The sequence below is a fragment of the Gobio gobio genome, assembly GCF_949357685.1.
Source record: "Gobio gobio genome assembly, chromosome: 18".
In the NCBI taxonomy this organism is placed as follows: Eukaryota; Metazoa; Chordata; class Actinopteri; order Cypriniformes; family Gobionidae; genus Gobio; species Gobio gobio.
Genome location: NC_137111.1, coordinates 35770874 through 35793292, shown reverse-complemented (window position 1 = coordinate 35793292; position 22419 = coordinate 35770874). Strand labels below are relative to the sequence as shown.

Sequence of the window (22419 nt, the reverse complement as noted above, 5' to 3'; positions counted from 1 at the left end):
TTAAAATAACGGTTGTCATTTCTACAGCCTATTAAAAACTGCTTTAACTGAGCTTAAAATGAGATGTTTAGCAGAATTTAGCAGTGCATTTTTGTGATGTTTCATGTGGATCGGATCGGCATCTGTCATTAGTAATGTATGTCTGTAATTGTCTGTCTCTGCATGCTTGTGATATTTATAAAGATTCCATTTTACACAGAAACTCAACTTGAGCCTGAAAGTATTCTCGCAGAGGAGGAGCCCATGGGTACTGTACCATCTCTGGGCTGTGTGTGTGTGTGTGTGTGTGTGTGTGTGTGTGTGTGTGTGTGTTTTGGGTTTTCATTCAATGAAAACATTAGACTCAAACTCAGCATGCTTTTAAATACCATTCTAGTCAATGTGTCATCTCATTTTTTTTATTTTTTTTTATGCCTTTTTTATCGAACTCAGCAGTGATGAAAAGGAGCTCAGCTCATTTGCTTTCCCTTTTAAATAAACATTTAGAGAGAGATACATTTAGAAATAATATTCAAGTGCTTATATTGCTATATTTGTAGATTCAGTGCTCTGAGGAAACTTTTTTTGTTTTACTGCCACACAGTCAAAATCGGCAAGTATAGGTCTCTGCAGGATAGTAATAGGAGTTACTAGATCAGTGGGCGGGGCCATAAACAGAGGGCGTTTTTCACTGCGTTACCTGATTTGCCCCTTACGTCACAGTGTGGGTGGGGTCGGGTGAAAGGGATAATTTTCATTGCATGGTTTATAAACACCCATCAGTTTGAAAACACCCACAAATTTAGAAACGCCCACTTTTGTTCCGCAGAGACCTCATTCTCAAAATCGGAGCAAAGTTGTCTCATATGCTGATGCAAGCACTGAGCAATAAGAAATGAGGGTCAGCAGATGTTAAACACATTCCCCCTGGTGGCACAAAGTTAAAACAACATGACAGCAAACATAGCTTCACAGGCGCAAAGAAAACCTTCATCGCAGATGCGAGTTCATATAGGACACTTATTTTGAAATGCAATACCAGTAACTCTAAAACATCAGATGTCCTTTTCATCACTTGCTAGTGTCATATTTTAGAGATAGTTGGTCAGAAGAGCTTTGCTGTTTGCTTTTAACAAGTTTGATATCTGTGGCAGTAACTGCAATATTCAACCTCTTTTGCGCTAAGTTGGTTTGTTTTTTGATAAATACACCATCCCCATTTGAAACAAGGTTTTTATGGGAATCATTGTAGTGTATAACATTATATATAAAGTACAAATACAAACTTTAAATTTAAACAACAATTTGTTGTACAATGATAATTGAATATAATTATAACCGAATGTTTTAGTTGCCATGTTACTAAACCTTGAGCCAGTGGGGAAGTTTGTTGCATCATGTAATAGAGATGCAAGACGTTTGCAGACTGTGTGTTTGTAATACTGATACATTAACTGCTCTTAAATGTTTTTGAAATGTATACCTCTAACCACCCCCCAATTCATATGGAACTTTATTGCTCGCACTTAACTGCATTTCTGCAAACTTTTCAATCATACCTCTGTCTCCTTTCAGCCAATAACCGGTGGAGACGGCTGCCTCCTGAATATGCCTCTACCTCTGAAGATGAGTTTGGCTCCAACCGGAACTCTCCCAAACACGTTCGTCTGCGGCCGGGCACCACCCTTCGCACCAGCAGGCTGGGTGGTCCCGCTCCGGTCACGACCAGCCCCGGGGGTCTCCTCCTCAAGAACAGGATGAAAGAACAGGAGGAGTACATACGAGATTGGACGGCTCACAGTGAGGAGATTGCCAGGTACTCATCAACTCTCTGTCCTTGCCATACAAACAAGCACATTTTTGTCTAAAAAGTGTTTTCTCAAATGCCCCTCGGCTACTTGACAGAACAATGGTATGATGTGGTCATCTTTATGTTATGCTTTCTCCAGTCTGTGTAGCACTAGAGTAGGCTCAAGGCAGTGCTTAATTTGAGCCGGATTCTGAAAAATGTCAGATTTTTGCGTTACGCATTTGTGCATTACATGCTGACAGTGTGTGCATGTGATGTGAGAGACCGAGTGAGAGCGAGCACCAGGTTTATGCAAATGTATTTGTAGGTAATGTTTTTCTATTGGCCCTCAGCATATATATTTTTTGACCAATCAGCTTTCTTAAAGGGAAAGTTCACCCAAAAACTCTGTCATTAATTATTCACCCTCATGTCGTTCGACATAGCCGTAAGACTCGCTCATCTTTGGAACACAAATAAAGATTTGTTTTGATGAAATCTGAGAGCTTTCTGTCCCTCCGTTGACAGCTACACAACTAAAACTTTGACGCTTCAAAAAGTTCATAAAGAGATCGTAAAACCAAATCTCCATTTATATGATGACCAGATTGAATTGAAGTCTTTTATTCACATATAAACATTCATGAACGTACACATCAGTTATGACAAACGGAAGCTCAAGCATGTTTGCTTGACATGCGAGAACCAATGAGGTTCATTCTCTTGTTATGCAGCACGTTTGAGCTTCCTCAAGAACCAATGAGGTTTGTTCTCGCATGTCAAGCAGGTTCAGTTGAGCTTCTGTTTATGTTCACTGATCAATGTTTAAATGCGAATAAAAGCCTACATTTGTGACTGAAAGGGACAGAAAGCTCTCAGGTTTCATCAAAACATATCTTAATTTGTATTCCGAAGATGAACAAAAGTGTTTTATAGTTGTGCCTTCAGTGACGTCATTGTATGTTCCGGGAAAACTGAAGTTGTATGGTCAGTGTTGGTCACAGCGCCTTTTAATTTCTGTTTTTGATCCGGCAATTATTAATTTACAAATGAAGCACTGGGTCCAGTGGTCCGTTCTTCATACCTCACGTAATACATCTGAGATGATTTGACCAATGCCATATCTTCTAATCGTGATAATTGATCTCTGGCAAATTTAGTTCTTCAAACCATCTCTTAACTGGAGTCAAGAATGCAATGATATTAAATGACAAAAATTTTAATAGAGAAATTAAATGTGTTTGTCACACGATTCCTACTTATTTCCATTTTTCATGATTTCTAGTATTTGTACAGGCTTTACACTTATTTCAATGTCAAGAGTAGCTTATTGTGTAATTAGCCATTCATTTAATTTTAGATGTGTAGCAGATAAAGCTTCTTAAGAGTAAATAACATAATTCTAATGGGACAGCAGACAGTATTTTTTATGTTGCATAATTATTTTCTAAGTTATCTACATCTCTTACACTGCATCAAGCCACCTGTTTAATGCTGTCACCACTCAAATGAATGCACGGCTCCAATAATATTCCGAGATAATTATTTGGAGTGTCTATTTACACCAAGAGCAAATAGCGGCAGTGCCTTGTTGGCAAGTGCTATTCACACTAGCTCCGCCTAACAATGCCTGATTGGCCCAAACAAGATTAAAAAAGACGCACATGATTCAATGTCTGCAGTGGCGTAGTCAGTAGAGCGAAAGGCTCAGGAATCTACGTTTTGACGCTATCGACTCAGGTTCGAATCCGCCTTTTGCCTAGCTTGCTCTTCTCCTTTTTCCCCATCACATATCACATCTGAAAGGCATTTACTTTCAATTAAAATTAAGAAAATGTTCTAAAAATGGAAATAAAGTGCCTAACGAAATGTTTAATAATAATAAAAGTAGTCTAGTTATTGGGTAGGTGTAGAGAGGGCTTTTATTGTCCCATTAAGACGGCATCCATTTAATATTTTTAATAAATATAATCATTTACACTGTTATTAGTGCATCCTGTTAATATACAATACTAAAATGCAAATAGTATGTATCGGTCTAAATAAATAAAGTATAAATAGCATTTAATTAGGCTACTATTTACACATATTGCAAAGAACTGCTACTTGTACATAGTACATAGAATATATCACTATTTTCACTTAGTAAATAGCATCTACAGCTATCTGCACTTATCTATCGCTAAGCACGTTATTTTCACTTGGAGTAAATAGAATGTAGTTGCTTTTTAAACTTGATGTAAATAGCATCTATTGTTCTTTGCACTTAGTGTAAATAGCAATTATCGGAGGGAAAAAATAAAGGTATTTTCACTTAGTGCAAATAGCCTCTGCCATAATTTTTCCTTCATGAATAAATCTCTCACTGAGTAAAAAATGCCTCTATTATAGACTACACAACATTATAATTTTTTTTTAAATTAATTTAAAAATTATTCATAGGTATATAAAAACCTATTTCCATTTATATTTGTAATTATTAATTTAAGTTGAAGGGTGTTCTTGTAAGAAATTAGCAATGGCTGGGACAGACTTTTTTTTTTTACCTTGGAACTGGTTTGTTTGGTTCATGGTTTAGATCTCTTTACTGAAGAATCTTTTGAAATCCCTGTGGAGAAAATGAATGGGTAAATACACTTAGAACCAACGCCGCTGAAAAAGTGGGCAGTCACTGTTGTGTTCAAAGGTGGTGTTACATGAGGGCACATAGTCTGTTATCTCAGGAGATATCCTCATTTAGCATTAGTCACAGCTGGAACTGCAACAAGAGAGACTGTCTTCAAATCCACTGCTGCGGGGCACACATTAATATAACCTGATCACAAGCTCTCTCTCTCTCTCTCAAGCAGCAAAAATGTTCAATAACCAATGCCCTTGTAGAAATGTGCTGCCATGCAATAGTATAATTCATCTGATCATATGATCTCAGCATGAGGTGACCCACTCAATGTAAAAGTTTTTATCTATAGACTTTTAGCTAAACTGCTTTTATTAGGCTACTATTAAAAGCTCTATTCATACTGTTCTGTGTGTAAAATGAGTTACTATGTGTTTTTAATGAGGAATGAAATGCTGTGTGAATTTTACACTTCTGTTTAACAAAAATGACACATTGCATCTAAAGCAATCCATGTGCTATATGCCTCATCAGCCAAATTTGTGATCTGTACATGAAGCAATACTGCCACCTTATGGTTATTCTGAAACCACTTTCAACATTAGAATACCATAAGAATTAACTTTTATCAAGACCTATACACAACAAATGTGAGTCAGACGTAAATGAGCAATCATTGATTTATGTAGCATGTCATAATATTATATACACTACCGTTCAAAAGTTTGGGTAAGATTTTTTAATGTTTTTTTTAAAAGTCTCTTATGCTCACCAAGGCTATGAATACAGTAAAGACAGTAATTTTGTGAAATATTAATACAATTTAAAATTGTAATGTAATTTATCCCTGTAATGATAGCTGAATTTTCTGCAGCCATTACTCCAGTCTTCAGTGTCACATGATCCGTCAGAAATCATTCTAATATGCTGATTTGGTTTTATTATTATCAATGTTGACAACAGTTGTGCTGCTTCATATTTTTGTGGAAACTGTGATGAATAGAACAGCATTTACTTGACATTATACATTTTCACTTCTGATCAATTTAATCCATCCTTGCTTAATTAAAGTATACATAGCTTTTTCTTTTTCTTTTTTAATTGTAATGACCCCAAACTTTTGAATGGTGTATGTTATTTTTATTATATATTTTTTATAAATTATGCACGTCATTCATACAATACATTCATTTGGCATGGGATCGCATATATGTGCATGTGCATGAATTGAGTAGGGACTACCTAATGTGAGTTTGCATGATGTGTCTGTATTTGTGCTCCCCTAGTTTGTGAACACCCGTCTGAAAGTTTACAGGTTATTTCCCTGTGTGCGCAGGATCAGTCAGGACCTGGCTAAGGACCTGGCTATTCTGGCACGGGAGATCCATGACGTGGCAGGCGAAATCGACTCGGTCAGTTCCTCCGGCACCGCACCCAGCACCACCGTCAGCACAGCCGCGACCACGCCGGGCTCCGCCATCGACACCAGGGAGGAGGTACAACTCACTGCCTTTCACTTCCCACACTGTCTCAAAGAAGTTTATTTGTTTGCCAAGGTGCTTGTTCCTAATAGGTTTGTCATTATTTCTCCTCGTCTTCAGCTGGTAGAGAGAGTTTTTGACGAAAGTCTAAACTTCAGGAAGATTCCCCCTGTAGTTCTCACCAAACCCTCAGAGATCAACGGCAAACCAGTGGAGCTTCGTCCCCGGGCCCCGGACAGCCTGGACCCTCAGGCGGCCCTGCGCAGACGTACCTGGAACCGGGATGAGGTGAGACCGGTATGAACCTCTTAACTTAACTGTACCTAGTCTTGAATATGTTTGATGAAAGATTCAGCACACTTCTGGGTGTGTTGTTTATTTTTGTTAAGTGTGTGTTTGTGGCTCCGGTTGAGAACGTCTTGTTCAGTATAGCCTGCCGTGTGAGTGGTGATATGAAAAGCAATATGTCATTAAGTTTAATTACCTCTGTGTTTTATTGACTGGATGTTGTTTGTTTGGTAACTTATTGATTGACAAGGTCCTGATGGTTCTTCTTTTGTAGGCGGTGCTAGACAGTTTATTGCTGACGTCGGTTTCCCAACTGTCTTCCAAAATCCGACAGTCTGTAGATAAAACTGCCAGCAAAATCAGGTCAGTCATTAAGGCTTTTTTTTTTGTTGCCTGTAAAGCCATCTAGAGTTTAATGACTGAACTATATATACACCGATCTGGCATAACATTATGACCACCTTCCTAATATTGTGTTGGTCCCCCTTTTGCTGCCAAAACAGCCCTGACCCGTCGAGGCATGGACTCCACTAGACCCCTGAAGGTGTGCTGTGGTATCTGGCACCAATATGTTAGCAGCAGATCCTTTAAGTCCTGTAAGTTGCGAGGTGGGGCCTCCATGGATCAGACTTATTTGTTCAGCACATCCCACAGATGCTCGATTGGATTGAGATCTGGGGATTTTGGAGGCCAAGTCAACAACTTGTGCTCTCAAACCATTCCTGAACCATTTTTGCTTTGTGGCAGGATGCATTATCCTGCTGAACGAGGCCACAGCCACCAGGAAATACCTGGTGCCATGTGTTTCCCTGGTAAGCAGCACACATGCACCTGGCCATTCACGTGATATAAAAGAAAACGTGATTCATCAGAGCAGGCCACCTTCTTCCATTGCTCTGTGGTCCAGCTCTGATGCTCACGTGCCCACTGTTGCCGCTTTTGGTGGTGGACAGGGGTCAGCATGGGCACCCTTGACTGGTCTGCGGCTATGCAGCCCCATACGCAATAAACTGTGTATTCTGACACCTTTCTATCAGAACCAGTAGCAATTTTAGATACAGTAGCTTGTCTGTTTGATCAAACCACACGGGCCAGCCTTAGCTCCCCATGTGCATCAATGAGCCATGACCCTGTCGCCGGTTCACCACTGTTCCTTCCTTGGACCACTTTTGATAGATACTGACCACTGCAGACCGGGAATACCCCACAAGAGCTGCAGTTTTGGAGATGCTCTGACCCAGTCGTCTAGCCATCACAATTTGTCCCCTTATCAAACTCACTCAAATCCTTACACTTGCCCATTTTTCCGGCTTCTCACACTTCAACTTTGAGGACAAAATGTTCACTTGCTGCCTAATATATCCCCACCCACTAACATGTGCCGTGATAAAGAGATAATCAGTGTTATTCACTTCACCTGTCAGTGGTCATAATGTAATGCCTGATCGGCGTGTGTGTGTTTACATGTTGTAACATTTAAAAGACATTTTTTAATGTTGTTTGTTTCTTATTCACTATTTTAAAGGATATTGTTCAAAGACAAGGACAGGAACTGGGATGATATTGAAAGTAAACTCTGTTTGGACAATGAAGTCCCGCTTCCCAAAACTACAAACAAGGTACGTTCATTACTGCATGAATGTCTTACAGTAATTGATGTTGACCTGTACCTTTTCTAATTATTCTTTGTGCCATTTAGGATATTTCCTCTATACTAACAGAGCTGAAGAGGGTAGAAAAACAGCTTCAAGGTAAGACTTACATTTAGCTTCTTCTTGCATGTCTACACTGAATGCTGCACAATGAAACTAAATTTAGCTTGCCTTAATCATCTAAACTGTCCACAAGAATTTCATGCAGCATTTGTATTTTTGCATGCTGTTCCCCCCCACCCCTCCTCCTCCTCTTTTTATATATATATACATATTTAAATAACTTCTTACTATTGCATCAGTCAACTCATGATGATTAAAATACACAGGCATTCACACTTTCTGATGTATTTCTCTATCCCTGCAGCTATAAATGTCATGGTGGACCCTGATGGAACCCTTGACGCTCTGACCAGCCTGGGCCTGACCAGTCCGACCAAACCCAGAACCAGCCCTGGCTCTCAGAGCATATGGGGGGCCCTGTCTAGTAACGGAGCCCCTCAACCACCACCAAAAACAACCATAACTAACCCCAGCCCAGAGAAACCCAGTGTAGGACTCAACTTAAACCGCACACACCCCACAGGAGAGGAGAGTGCCATCGCTAGCAAATAAAAAAAAAAAAGACTTTCTTTTAGTAAACTGGACTAACGACATATGTAGCTTGTTACTGAATGGATCTTTTATGTGTATGTATAATGTAATTATTCCTACGTGCCCTTCTACAGGATTCTGTATGAGGTCTGTTTGTTGTTTTACCCTGTAGTGTAACCTTTAGGATCACACCTGTGTATCTGGACTGACTGCTTAGCTCGGCTAAGCAATGCCGCACCAAAACACACACAGCTGCATGTGACAGGAAGCAAGTGGCCATCCAAGCCCTTTGAACTGCCAGACGTATCCCTCGTGAACGGACTAAAGCAACTCCAGTGCCTGTCTGCTCTCCTCTGAGCCTACCTTTCTGTGTTCTTCACAGTGCAACAACCCAGTTTACCAAACGGAATACAGCAAACTATGCGCAAACTCAGTAATTGTATTTTCAAATTTGTCATTTTTGGAAAATGTTTTCGATTTTTGTGCATTCAAGCTATTCTAAATTAGCTTAATAATAATAATAATGTTCTTGTTTTTTTATGTAAAGAATTTGTACAATTGGAAGCTGAAATATGCATTGAAATTATTTGCATAATTTTGTAATTTTCGATCGCTAAAACATGAAGAGGGAACTTGCAGACAAACGCATGGCATGCACTAATGGACTGGTTAAGCGTTTTCCGCCGTTATGCTCCTCGATCAGCACTGTTGATCGCTGAATCAGCCTTATGACTGTAAGCGTGTGCGTACTAACATCTCTGATACTTACTAGCCTTCTTTTCATGAAAATGTTCCACGTCTCTGTGTGCGTTTACCCGTTTCTTTCCTTCTGCTGCTTGTCTGTATTTTTAGGAGGATGTTGGAGCAAACCTGAACCACTTACCTGGCCTTTCTTTAGGAGCCCTGTAGGAAGAGTATTTCTGGCATATAGTGCAACTGTAGACATAGACGATAGTGCAGATCGGTACCTGACAGAATACATCCAGTGGGCTTTTTTTTTGTGTTTTATACATGTATGATGTCACTAAGTGCCCAGTATTCTCAACTTACTCTTTCGGTTTAATAAGGATGAAAAGACTGGATTCATTGTGCTACGGTTTCATTTTGCACATCAAAGGCGTAATGTGAAATTGAACGATTCAGAGCACAAGGAGGATTATGACACCACTACATCCCACTGTACTCACTACAAGATGCCTTTACAGTGGGACGCCCCTCGGACAGAAAACAACCTGTGTGACAGCCTGCCGCTGTACGAGAGGGTGGAACGGCAGATAAAGTGCTTGGTACATAGATTTTCCCTGTGGTTTACACATTGTGTATCATATCAGTGTTTTGTTTCGTTTTTTTCCCCATCTTTTTGTTGTTTTTAATGTATGGTTTATTTATTTTTGTTTCTTTCAAATCATATAATTGTTATGGCACTTTTTTTCTTTTTTTACATAATTTTGCATATTCTCAGTAAAGGGGGGAACAGCATATTAAATAAAAGTTTTGTTAAATTCCGAAGCAGAGTAGTGTTTTCAGTGTAAATAATTTAGGGAAAATGAAAAAATAAAATGGATGTACTATTTCAAAATATATAAAAGTTAAACTGGGCAATCGATTAATCTCATCCAAAATAAAAGTTTGTGTTTACATAATATATGTGTGTGTACACTGTGTAAAATTATTATGTATATATAAATACACCATCTTTCATGTATATATTTAAGAAATATTAGTATGTATATACTTTATATATTTATACAATTTATCTTATATATACATATTTTGTATATAAATATATATTTTTTAAATATATACATGCATGTATGTGTATTTAGTATTTATAAATACATAATTCTACACGGTACACACACATATATATTATTGTAAACACAAACTTTTATTTTCGATTGCCCAGCACTATTATATATATATATATATATATATATATAATTATATATATATATATATATAATTATATATATATATATAATTATATATATATATATATATATATCACAATGTACATAATGAAAACATTATTTTTTACATCCATGTGGAACAGTACAGTAAGTTAATGCTGAACCTGCTGGTCTTCTGAGGGATTTTGAATGAAATCTATGGATCCAGAACCAAACTTTTCCAGGACTTTGCTTGTTCTCTTTTGTATTGCTCCAGCTCCTGAGAAAAGAGACAAGAAAAAATATGCTTATTGCTATGCAATATGGTCTCTGACTCATTAAATACATGTGCATGGCTGATATTTCATCAGTCAGATTGAACCAATTAAAATTAGGCTTTAAAGGTGCACTATGTAACTTTTCTGTTGGCAAGAGGTCGCCTATTCAAAACAAAGTTTGAGCACAGAATAAAAAAAAAATGTGCAGAATCTTGGGGCATGTGGTCTTCACCTCACAGCCGGTGGAAAAGAATCGGGATAGGACTCATGTTCATGGATGCGATTATTAACGTTACTGTAGTATGAAGCGGAGCAGGCCCGAGTGTTGTGGGAGCTGAGCAAGGCAGCTCGAGCGATTGTTAGTAAGATGAGCAGAACACACGCCTCGCGAGCAGCGGGACTTTTATTATGCCACAGTTGCCGGCGGCACTTCCACTTTTCCGGTCATGAGTATGAGGTAACGCAGCTCTGTTTATCATTTTAGATACATCTGAGTGTGTTGAAAATGATGTTATGTCGTTATTCTGTGTGTTCGCTCGGCGGCTGCTATGACACTTGTTGCACACTGCAGTGAGAGTAAAGCGTTTCTGCTAAATAAAACCGGAAACCGAGGGTAACGCAGATATGACGCAATCGACAGGCGACTTCCTCACACGTCCCGGTTCCTTGGATAAAATAGTAATTTTCTCACAATTTACAAATAGTTGGAAACATTTGGGATATTGTAAGTACTCAGCTGAACAAAATATATAACACTGGCCTAGTGGTTTTTGGATATTTTACTGAAAAAAAAATGCCATGGTGCATGTTTACCTGAAGTAAATTAAATCTAGATTAGTGTTGTTAAAAAGTTAAATAAAACTAATTGTTTTCATTATAGAAATACATGTGAACTAAAATAACAAATAGATGAAACACTTGAATGAAAATTGGGAATTTTGCCAAGGCAACGAACTGAAATTACAGTGGACGGCAGCCATTGATTTCCATAGTATTTTTTTTCCTACTATTGAAGTCAGTGGCTGCAGTCAACTGTTACCATGCCAACATTCTTTAAAATATCTTCTTTTGTGTTCAACAGGAGAAAGAAACTCATACAGGTTTGGAACAACATGAAGGTGAGTAAATCATGACAACGTTTTCCTTTTTGGGTGAACTAACCCTTAACGTTTTTCATCTAATACTTGTGTTATTTTATTTCAGTTAGTTATCAAGGCAAAATTTCTAATTTTCATTTAAGTTGAAGTACTAAAAATACTAAACCTATTAAAAATTATAATAATAATGCTACTTATACTGATCTGGATATTTTGGTCCATTAGATTTGGCTCTATTCATAACATATTCTAAACTTCACACAAAGCATGTTTACAATGACAAATACTACAAAAAAAATTCACTTCTCTGTGCAGTTATGTCTCTCCTAAAAAAAAGAGCAAATTATTAAATAACAAGATCTCTAGAAGTTTAGGGTTTGAAAACTTCAGTCAGTGAATGACGTACAATAGTATACAATAGTGACCCTTTGTCACTTATATTGGCTGATTAGTGCAATCACTTGGTAGTCAGCAATAACAGTCTAAATCAGAACAGGTGAGAGGCTGAAGGGCAGCAGGGTGAGGTGCAGGGTAACTTTCAGTCATACAGAGAACTCTAAAGTAAAGCATGGCATGTATCAGTCTGGAGGATCGGGTAATGGCACAGTACAGTATATAACTCGGCTTTACTGGAGGGATTATAAACACACAGGACTAGAGGTTACTAGAAGACAAACATCTGGAGGCTGTGGTGATCTACCGGTGGCAATAAACATGTGTCTTGTACCTGGTCTTTCTGGGCTCTGATAGAGTCGATTAGAGGCTCACTGTACTGGTGGTCTTTGGCAGGGTCTTTCAGCTCTTTGCGTTCCTTGGTGTTCTGAAAAACAAAAAAGATCAGGGTCAGAGAGACTAATTAATACTAGTGTGTGTGGGGTTTTGTCTACCAAACGAGCAAAAAGTACCTCAGGTGGGAAAACCCTTTCAAAAACCTTCTTCCAGAGATCTAAGGGGTTTTTGGCATGTAGGCTCCCAATATCGACCTCAGAGGAAATCGGGGGACCTAGAGGATGAATGAATCCATGCAAATGAGCAAAATTTTAAGATACAATTGATTTAAATTCATAAGTAAAACTACATATTTAAGATTTAGGGCCAGATTTACTAACAGCTTGCACCAGCGCAAACATGTATAACGTATACATTAATAAATTATATATTCAACTATTATTACTGTTTAATCGCTGTTTAACATGTTTAATTGATGAAAAGTTTCAGTGGAAACATTTATAAAAGATCTATTTCAAAATCAAATCTCTTCTTTTTTAAACTATCTATTCATCAAAGAATCCTTAAAGGAACACGCCACTTTTTTTGAAAATAGGCTCATTTTCCAACTCTCCCTAGAGTTAAGGCCATTACATAATCAGCAAGAACAGAGAAAAAAGTTCTCACTCCCAGGGCTGCGAGAACAAAACAATGTAATTTTGTTCCCGCAGCCCTGGTTTGGGAATTCTTGCAGCTTGTTCTCGACACATCATCTGAGCAGAACCTTTTTCTTGAGGGTGTCCGAGAACTATTGTGTGATTGGTCAGAAACTTAAAGTGGGCGGGGTTAATGCGGAGAAACAGAAATGTTAGGCACCTGCTTTTCTAGTGAAGTATGGAATGTCCTGGCCAGACGAACTTTGTTCTTGCCACCTCGATAAAACAAACAAATTTCTTTGTTCCTGCGGAGTATGTACCAAGCTTTAAACAGTTGAGTTTTACCGTTTTCGAATCCATTCAGCCAATCTCTGGGTCTGGTGGTAGCATTTTTAGCATAGCTTAGCATAGATCATTGAATCTGATTAGACCGTTAGCATCTCGCTCAAAAATTGACCAAACAGTTTCAATATTTTTCCTTTTTAAAACTTGACTCTTCTGTAGTTACATCGTGTACTAAGACCGACGGAAAATGAAAAGTTGCGATTTTCTAGGCCGATATGTCTAGGAACTATACTCTCATTCCTGGGGACTGTCATGTTGGTTATGTTTACGGAAGTTAGCCTATTTTCAGGCGCTGTGTAATATCATTGCGCCGCTGCACTCATGGGACGGCAGCAAAGTTCCTTGATGAAAGTTCCTAGAAAAATCGCAACTTTTCATTTTCCGTCGGTCTTAGTACACGATGTAACTACAGAAGAGTCAAGTTTTAAATAAGAAAAATATTGAAACTCTTTGGTCATTTTTGAGCGAGATGCTAACGGTCTAATCAGATTCAATGATCTATGCTAAGCTATGCTAAAAATGCTACCGCCAGACCTAGAGATTGGCTGAATGGATTCGAAAATGGTAAAACTCAACTGTTTGACTCTAGGGGAGTTGGAAAATGAGCCTATTTTCAAAAATAGTGGAATGTTCCTCTAAAGGAATACATTACATTTTTTATATATTTAAATAGAAAACTATTTTAAATTGTGCAAATATTTCACAATATTACTGTTTTGTTTTATTATTTTGATCAAATAAATGCAGGTAACCATAAGAGACTTCTTTCAAAAACATTTTTAAAAATCTTAGTGAACCCAAACTTATGAACGAAAGTGTATATTAAATATGCTGATTTAAGATGCATAAGATGTGTGTTTTGACTTCAACCAAAACAACAGTAAAATACATATCTTACCGATCTGACTGAGGGAGTCTGATCCTGCTGGAACAGCCAGAGGTTTGCTGGGGTCTGTAGAGATCGACTTTCTAACAGAATGGAAGATCATTCTCTTTTTTTTATAAAAAAACAAATTAACTTTATGAATGAAGAATATCTCAAATTTAAAGTCCACGATAATAGCGAAAGTTTCATACGGTCTTTCAGTCCCAAATGCCAGCTGGTTAACAAAACTCCTGCTTTTAGACATTGTGGCTTCTGACTTGCTGCTGGTGAACTATGGAGAGACAGAGAGCATTCAGATACAACACTGACCACAGACAAACAGAAAAGCTGATCATTTGATTTAGTAAAGCTGGGATATGCCACACAAGGGGAATGTCAATTCAGAGATCTTCAATTGCTGATTTTTTTCTAAAGCTACAAATGTCTGAAAGTTACAATCCATGAACATTTTCAAACTACATCAAACTGTGATAAGAGTTTAGTAAGAGTTCAGTCTTACGATTAATGAGGCTCCATAGAAGTGGGCTAAGAAGCGTAGAGTCTTACAAATCACCTTCCTCTTCTCTGAATCAAAGTCCTAGAAGGAGACAGTTCAGCATGAATCAGATTGATGAATATAACAGTAGGTTATTATTCTAGCAACTATTTTTATTTATTTTGTTGACTGAATAATCAATATTTTCTCAATATTTCATAAAAATGTATGTCAAAAATCCAGCTTTGAAGTGTTAAAGGTACAGTAAGCAATTTCTAAGAAACACTGTTGAGAGTGGATAGACCCTTTTCACATTTCCGGGATTCTCAGAGCGGAAGTCGTCATAGTTGGGTTAAATATTACAGCTGTGAATGAGTACATTCAATATTTTTTTGTGTGCCCATTTGCTCAAATAGCAAAAGAAGGACGCCACAATAGTGATTTCACAACTTTCAAAAAGAGGGATAAAATAGAGTGAGATTGATAACTGCAGTCAAAAGAGAGAAATATGTTCATTTTTACCGTCACTTCCATAGACGCTGTATTAGAAACACCCTCACAGCAGCGGTAACTTGTTTTTTGTAATTTGATGCAAAAGAAATATAAAACAAAGTATTAGTGTTATAAATGTACTTTTTTTTTTATGAAAATGAAAAAAAGTTTGCAGGATTTACGATATTGACGACCATTAAAACGCGTCATCATAGTCTGTGGAAAGGGTCTATTGGACGGAGCACCGCAACACACTTGTAGCCAATAAGCAGTAGGGGGCGTGTCCACTCATAATGGGGGAGGAGAGAGCAGGAGGGAGATTTGAAGAAAGACTGTAGAAAGAGAGATGGCTGAGAGACATTACAAAAGAGAAAAGTTCTGAAGAATATCTTTGGAAAAAGAAGGGTTACGATCAGACAAGAGCTTTAGGACCCGCGCTAACATAAGAAAAGCTTTCCAGCGCTGCAGAAGCGGGAAGGCCTGACGGATACCGAGGTTGCGTTGTTTCTGCTCCATATGTGAGTCACATTGGTTTCGCTTTGTTTCTCAGAACCAAGACATGCTGTTGTTGTAATGTTAGCGATAGTGACAGGACAGTTTGGAGTGTCATGGAGCTGCTGTGCTTCTGGCGACTAACAACAAACTCTTATATTCTCTTGTGTACTGTATGTTCATTTTTTCTTCTTCCTTGTCGTTTGTTTATCATCTTCGCATTATTTTTCACAAAGCATTATTTTGCTTTGCTTCAGCTATGATAAAGGCGTTTTGTGGGAGCGGAGCAATTAAGAGAGGGGTGTGTTAGTTTGGGTTGATTTCAAATATCAACAGTGTTTCTCAGAAATCACTTACTACACCTTTATTTGTTGCATACCGCTTTCTGTTTAACATACGATTTAAAGAGGACCTATTATGCTTTTTTACATTTTCAACTTTCTTTAGTGTGTAATTTTGCTGTTTGAGCATGAAAATGCCTGCAAAGTTACAAAGCACAAAGTCCACCCCAAAGGGAGTTACACTCTATCAATAAATACTAGGGATGGCACGGTACATGGAAAAAAACCGAACCGTTTGGTTCGCTTGTCTCGGTTCGGAGTGTGTGCGTTGCACGGTTCGACGCATGCGCAATGTATCCTCGTGCCCGTATGTTACCTCAGACAGTGGGTGTTCTTTTCGTGCGAAATAAGAGGTGTGAGTGTGTGTGTGTGTGTGTGTGTGGACATACAGTAAAGTAAAACTGGAGTGCTGCAGGTCACGTCATGTGTAGAAATGCAAGTCGGAGAGATAAGGAAGGCTGCCCGGAGTTGGAGGATGTGCCAGCGTCGTATAGCAGGCAGGGCAGATGCAGTGCGGAGAGCGGGAGCCGCACGCGCCCATTGCGCATACACACACTGGCAGTGTTTGTCTCGCGCAGCTGAACCACGGCTCGTGTATTGCAAATACAGACAAATATTGTCCATTCTGTCACATTTTCCGGTGTTCTCCTCTGACCCCTGTCTGTCTCATGCTTTGATTTATGATGGGTAGCATATATCTGCTGCAAATGCGACCTGTTCCCCTCTGTGTCATACACACATGCATATATAACATGTTGTATACAAGTAGTTCACATGATAAATGTAACATGTTAAAGTTAAGATATGCTTCTAGTTTTAATAATTTAAACATGCCTTTGAAGTTAGGGCAAAAACCTCTGGCGGTGTTGTGTTTTCATGTATGTTTTTTTTCTTTTTTTCACAGCGCTGGATGTCATATGGTGATTGTGTAACACACGGAAATTTGTTAATCAAATTTGTTAATCAGGTCAGCTGAATTAAAGCCACAGTGCATTGTTCTGATCAAAACTGATATGATTAGCATGAAAAATGTCACGCCAATGTGTCGGACTAGGTAGACAGCCAGTTAGGAAACAACCTGATATAACAATTTTTTAATACTGTATCCTAAATTGTGGATGATTAAGCTATATATATCATATGCTGAAGTAAATTTCTGGAGTGTTAACGATTAAAAAAAACAACAACAAGAACCGTACAGAACCGAAAACCGTGATACGAACCGAACCGTGGGTTTTGTGAACCGTGCCACCCCTAATAAAGTTTCTGAACTACCTGAAACACCTCTATTGTAGTCTTGAGTTTTCTTCCGGGAACATATACGTCACAATATCCCTAATTTAAATAATTCCCAACCAAGGCATACGCAAAACAAAGGGGATGAGGCCTGGTTGACTTGCATTAGTATGTTGTTGCCATGTCCAAGTGCTAGCGTTTACACCCGAGAAGCTGAAACTCGCATGCTAGCGTTTACACCCGAGAAGCTGAAACTTGCATGCTAGCGTTTACACCCGAGAAGCTGAAACTTGCATGCTAGCGTTTACACCCGAGAAGCTGAAATTTGCGTGCTAGCGTTTACACCTGAGAAGCTGAAACTCGCATGCTAGCGTTTACACCCGAGAAGCTGAAACTCGAATGCTAGCGTTTACACCTGAGAAGCTGAAACTCGCATGCTAGCGTTTACACCTGAGAAGCTGAAACTCGCATGCTAGCGTTTACACCTGAGAAGCTGAAACTCGCATGCTAGCGTTTACACCCGAGAAGCTGAAACTCGCATGCTAGCGTTTACACCCGAGAAGCTGAAACTCGCATGCTAGCGTTTACACCCGAGAAGCTGAAACTCGCATGCTAGCGTTTACACCAGAGAAGCTGAAACTCGCATGCTAGCGTTTACACCAGAGAAGCTGAAACTCGAATGCTAGCGTTTACACCTGAGAAGCTGAAACTCGCATGCTAGCGTTTACACCTGAGAAGCTGAAACTCGCATGCTAGCGTTTACACCTGAGAAGCTGAAACTCGCATGCTAGCGTTTACACCAGAGAAGCTGAAACTCGCATGCTAGCGTTTACACCCGAGAACCTGAAACTCGCATGCTAGCGTTTACACCCGAGAAGCTGAAACTCGCATGCTAGCGTTTACACCAGAAAAGCTGAAACTCGCATGCTAGCGTTTACACCCGAGAAGCTGAAACTCGCATGCTAGCGTTTACACCCGAGAAGCTGAAACTCGCATGCTAGCGTTTACACCAGAGAACCTGAAACTCGCGTGCTAGCGTTTACACCAGAGAAGCTGAAACTCGCATGCTAGCGTTTACACCAGAGAAGCTGAAACTCGCATGCTAGCGTTTACACCCGAGAAGCTGAAACTCGCATGCTAACGTTTACACCCGAGAAGCTGAAACTCGCATGCTAGCGTTTACACCCGAGAAGCTGAAACTCGCATGCTAGCGTTTACACCCGAGAAGCTGAAACTCGCATGCTAGCGTTTACACCCGAGAAGCTGAAACTCGCATGCTAGCGTTTACACCAGAAAAGCTGAAACTCGCGTGCTAGCGTTTACACCCGAGAAGCTGAAACTCGCGTGCTAGCGTTTACACCTGAGAAGCTGAAACTCGCATGCTAGCGTTTACACCCGAGAAGCTGAAACTTGCATGCTAGCGTTTACACCCGAGAAGCTGAAACTCGCATGCTAGCGTTTACACCAGAGAAGCTGAAACTCGCGTGCTAGCGTTTACACCAGAGAAGCTGAAACTCGCATGCTAGCGTTTACACCAGAGAAGCTGAAACTCGCATGCTAGCGTTTACACCCGAGAAGCTGAAACTCGCATGCTAACGTTTACACCCGAGAAGCTGAAACTCGCATGCTAGCGTTTACACCCGAGAAGCTGAAACTCGCATGCTAGCGTTTACACCCGAGAAGCTGAAACTCGCATGCTAGCGTTTACACCCGAGAAGCTGAAACTCGCGTGCTAGCGTTTACACCCGAGAAGCTGAAACTCGCGTGCTAGCGTTTACACCCGAGAAGCTGAAACTCGCATGCTAGCGTTTACACCCGAGAAGCTGAAACTCGCGGCCATGGTAAGGGGCAGGACATTTCTGAAACACCCTCAAAGTGGTTGACCAATCACTACACACTGGTCCAGCCGACCAATTATAGCACATTGCGCTTTTCTGAAGGAGGGGCTTCATAGAGATCGTAATTAAACAGAGCGTTACTGACAGACTGGGAAGGAGGTGCTGCAACAATGTAAAATACGTAAAAAATTATGTTTTTTGAATATTCAATCGTGGAAACCTATTCTAGTAAAAGGGCATATTGCCTCATTAAAACAGTCGGTAGTATTCTGTGTGTACTATGCAGTATTCTAGCATTCTATTCTAAATCTGAACATTCCAATGCAGTTAAGTTTTACCTGAAAGATGTCAAACTTGCTGCCAATTATGAGAAGCGGGACAGGGAAAGGGCTGATGAGCTCTCGGTCCTGTTGAAGAGAGACTGTTTCATTTAATACACTGCAGCATTAATGCACACACTCGATTTAGAACTGTATCATCCTCTCTACCGGATAGTCCTTGTGGAGGATTCGTGGGACTCGTTGTTTTCCTGATCTGGATTCACCCGTCTTCTGGAGTACGGCACACGCTTTTTCCACCTGACTTCGAGCTGATCCGAGCAGCCTTTCCATGGTCTCCCACAGAGCATTAGGTTTAGACAGATCCAGAACAAGTACTACAGATAAAGAACTGCAAAAATAATTGTATTTGCAAAATGTTTGCTAGCGCATTTTACATTTATTTCAAATCCAGGAACATATTGCAACTTCTCAGATTGCCATCCTGAAAGAATGTACAGTGTCTGTGAGTCTAACCTGACATTGTCAGCCGTGATGGGAATCTGAACAAGGTCAGATAAGGAGATTCCACCTCCCAATTCCCACAGATGTGCAATGTCTTTAGGCTGCAGAGAAGGAGAAAATAGACATTTATCTACCCAAAGATGCTTTTATATAGATTAAAAAGGAAATCAGTTCCTATAAAGAACTGAAGACAACACTGTAGCTCGTACCGTATTATGCCCTCTTGCTCGTCTACCAAAAGTGTACTCTAGTGCAAGAGTAGGTTTAGCTGCCTCATCTCTGGTTTAAAGGGAAAAACACATAATATGAGGGGACATGAAGACTCTTAAAAAAACGTCAAATGTACAACACGACACCTCGCACTTACCTGTCAAGAAACCGCAGTAATATTGTCGTTTTGCCCTGAAATATAAGGTCAGATGTTTTTGTCTTTGTGTGTTGTTTTCTGACAACAGAGGCTAAAATATTTTAACCTTATAAAGCCTACTGTATCGTAGTAAAAACCAAAAGTATCGTTTTTAAATTGTCAACACGACCAAAACTTTGCTAAAAAACCTGTTGCACACAATCTACTACATGCCTTCTCACCTCTGATTCATAGTTCATACTTTTTAGCAAGTGGACTCAAAGTTCATACTTACTACTGGACTGAAGAAACTTAAGTTTACTTGATTAAACATACTTTTTTTAAATCATGTAAACAGGTAAGTATCAAATATGATGCAATGTTTATTTCATCATTGTATTGCACTGCATTACAAAACTACAGAGCACAATGAATACTACAGAGATTTGATCCTAAAGCCGTATCATCTTGCTAAGACATTTTATCGAGAGATTTAGAGTATAGACTGACAAGACAACTGACATTGATATGCATTTTATGTAAGTAGTCTTCTATACTGCTATAACATTTTCATTGCTTTGTTATCCATATAAATATCAGCAACTATTTTTGCTCAGTTTGAGGCTCTGAATAAATCTGCGGTGTTTATGCAAAAAATACACTTTTATTTCCGCCAAAATAAAAGCTCTGTTTAATGTTTGAAAGAAATCAACATTTTTCTTGTTTTTAAAAGAAGTCTCTTCTGCTCACCAAGGATGCATTTATTTGATCAAAAATACAGTAAAAACGATATTATTGTGAAATATTATTATAATGTAAAACATCTGTTTTATATGTGAATATAGTAAAGTGTGATTTATTCCTGTGATCAAAGCTGAATTTATCATCATTACTCCAGTCTTCAGTCAGTGTCACATGATCCTTCAGAATTCATTCTGATATGAGGATTTGATGCTCAAGAAACATGTATGATTATTATCAATGGTGAAAACAGTTGTGTACAATATTTTTAGGAGTTGTTGTTTTTTTAAGTACATATCCCAGTGTGAACTGTAGTACAGTAAGGCTTTGAATATTAACACCTGACCACTCATGTGGGTTTGCTACTGTTACAATTAAAAACTGTATAAGGGTAAAACCATTACAGCCAGACATGATGAAAGCAACACAGCTACAACTACTAAAATTGATACTGGGTGTGCGAATTATCAAGAATTGACAATAGTCAATCGTATTGGTGGCACCGAGGGGCCCCCCAAAAAAATTCTGCTTAGGGCCCCATAAGGGCTTGGGCCGGCCCTGCACTATATCATACAACTGTATATCGGCCATAAAAACCTGATGCATCAAACATGATACAATTTTTGTTTAGATTTTTATTTAAAAAATTGTCTAAAGTTCCATTTCGGAAAATAGTATTTCTTGACCATTACTTTAAATGTCATGCTTTACGGGGTTAATAGTTTACCTGTTTTCCATTAGCACTAGAGTTTAAAGTGATATATTGTAGCATACCCCTGCTTTACTACCCAGGAAGAAGACTGCTCTCTGTGTGAGGAAGTGTGCGTCCTCATCAGCATCCTCTTCATCAGTCCTGTTCTCCCTGACGCGCACTTCCGCTGCAGCAACGTCCCATAATGTGTCCGAACTACGAGACAAAATCCTCTCAATAGTAGCATCTGCATGATTCTCCCTCATTTGGGTAGCTAGTAAGCTAACTGTTAGTCAACTTGAACGAGAAGTAAAATAATATGTAAATAACCCAACTGGCAACTTACTTTATTTTAGGCATTGTCACAAGTTGTTTTTAAAATGGTCTACATCGAAGAAGCGAGTTTAGATTCAGTATAGTCCTGTACTGATGCCTCAGTGTTTTATACACTGTAGAGGCGCCGAGCTTGATTACCGTTACCCCTCGCAACGTCGCAGTTTGATGATGAAGACAGACACCTACTGCACTATGGGAAATGAAGTTCTTCTTTACTATTTTTTGTACGGTAGTGTTCTTATTGTTCATTCTCATTTATTTGTAATTATTGTAAAAAACAAAACAAAAAGGCACTATTTAAATTTGGACTGAAACGTTTGGGTTGAGAACAAACCTTATAGCTAATATTTTGATGCCATCAATATGATCTTGGTTTATGAAACATACAAA

The 22419-nt window shown here is 39.0% G+C and overlaps 2 protein-coding genes across 12 annotated transcripts in view; one reads left to right on the top strand and one right to left on the bottom strand.

The window, feature by feature from the left end:
* The window catches only part of cep170aa (centrosomal protein 170Aa), a 48912-nt gene extending 38871 nt beyond the window's left edge, over positions 1-10041 (top strand). For 3 of the 11 annotated variants that reach the window (XM_079843103.1, XM_079843106.1, XM_079843113.1), the window contains 8 exons: positions 200-247; positions 1555-1795; positions 5701-5881; positions 5987-6163; positions 6429-6517; positions 7680-7773; positions 7854-7905; positions 8174-10041. In XM_079843103.1, the coding sequence (XP_079699229.1) occupies positions 200-247; positions 1555-1795; positions 5701-5881; positions 5987-6163; positions 6429-6517; positions 7680-7773; positions 7854-7905; positions 8174-8421 (1130 nt within the window). In that variant the 3' untranslated portion in view covers positions 8422-10041. The remainder of the gene's footprint in view (positions 1-199; positions 248-1554; positions 1796-5700; positions 5882-5986; positions 6164-6428; positions 6518-7679; positions 7774-7853; positions 7906-8173) is intronic. The other 8 variants (XM_079843112.1, XM_079843105.1, XM_079843111.1 and 5 more) reach the window with 6 other exon arrangements.
* A 403-nt stretch (positions 10042-10444) lies between these two features.
* dync2li1 (dynein, cytoplasmic 2, light intermediate chain 1) lies at positions 10445-22169 on the bottom strand. The gene is made up of 13 exons (XM_079843102.1): positions 22040-22169; positions 21777-21909; positions 20283-20317; positions 20125-20194; positions 19928-20016; positions 19622-19802; positions 19472-19540; positions 14759-14836; positions 14451-14530; positions 14272-14342; positions 12570-12667; positions 12392-12484; positions 10445-10569 (listed from the first exon to the last, which is right to left on the bottom strand). Exons 1-13 carry the CDS (start codon positions 22051-22053, stop codon positions 10507-10509), a joined length of 1074 nt encoding a protein of 357 aa, XP_079699228.1. The 5' UTR covers positions 22054-22169; the 3' UTR covers positions 10445-10506.
* Between the last annotated feature and the right edge of the window lie 250 nt (positions 22170-22419).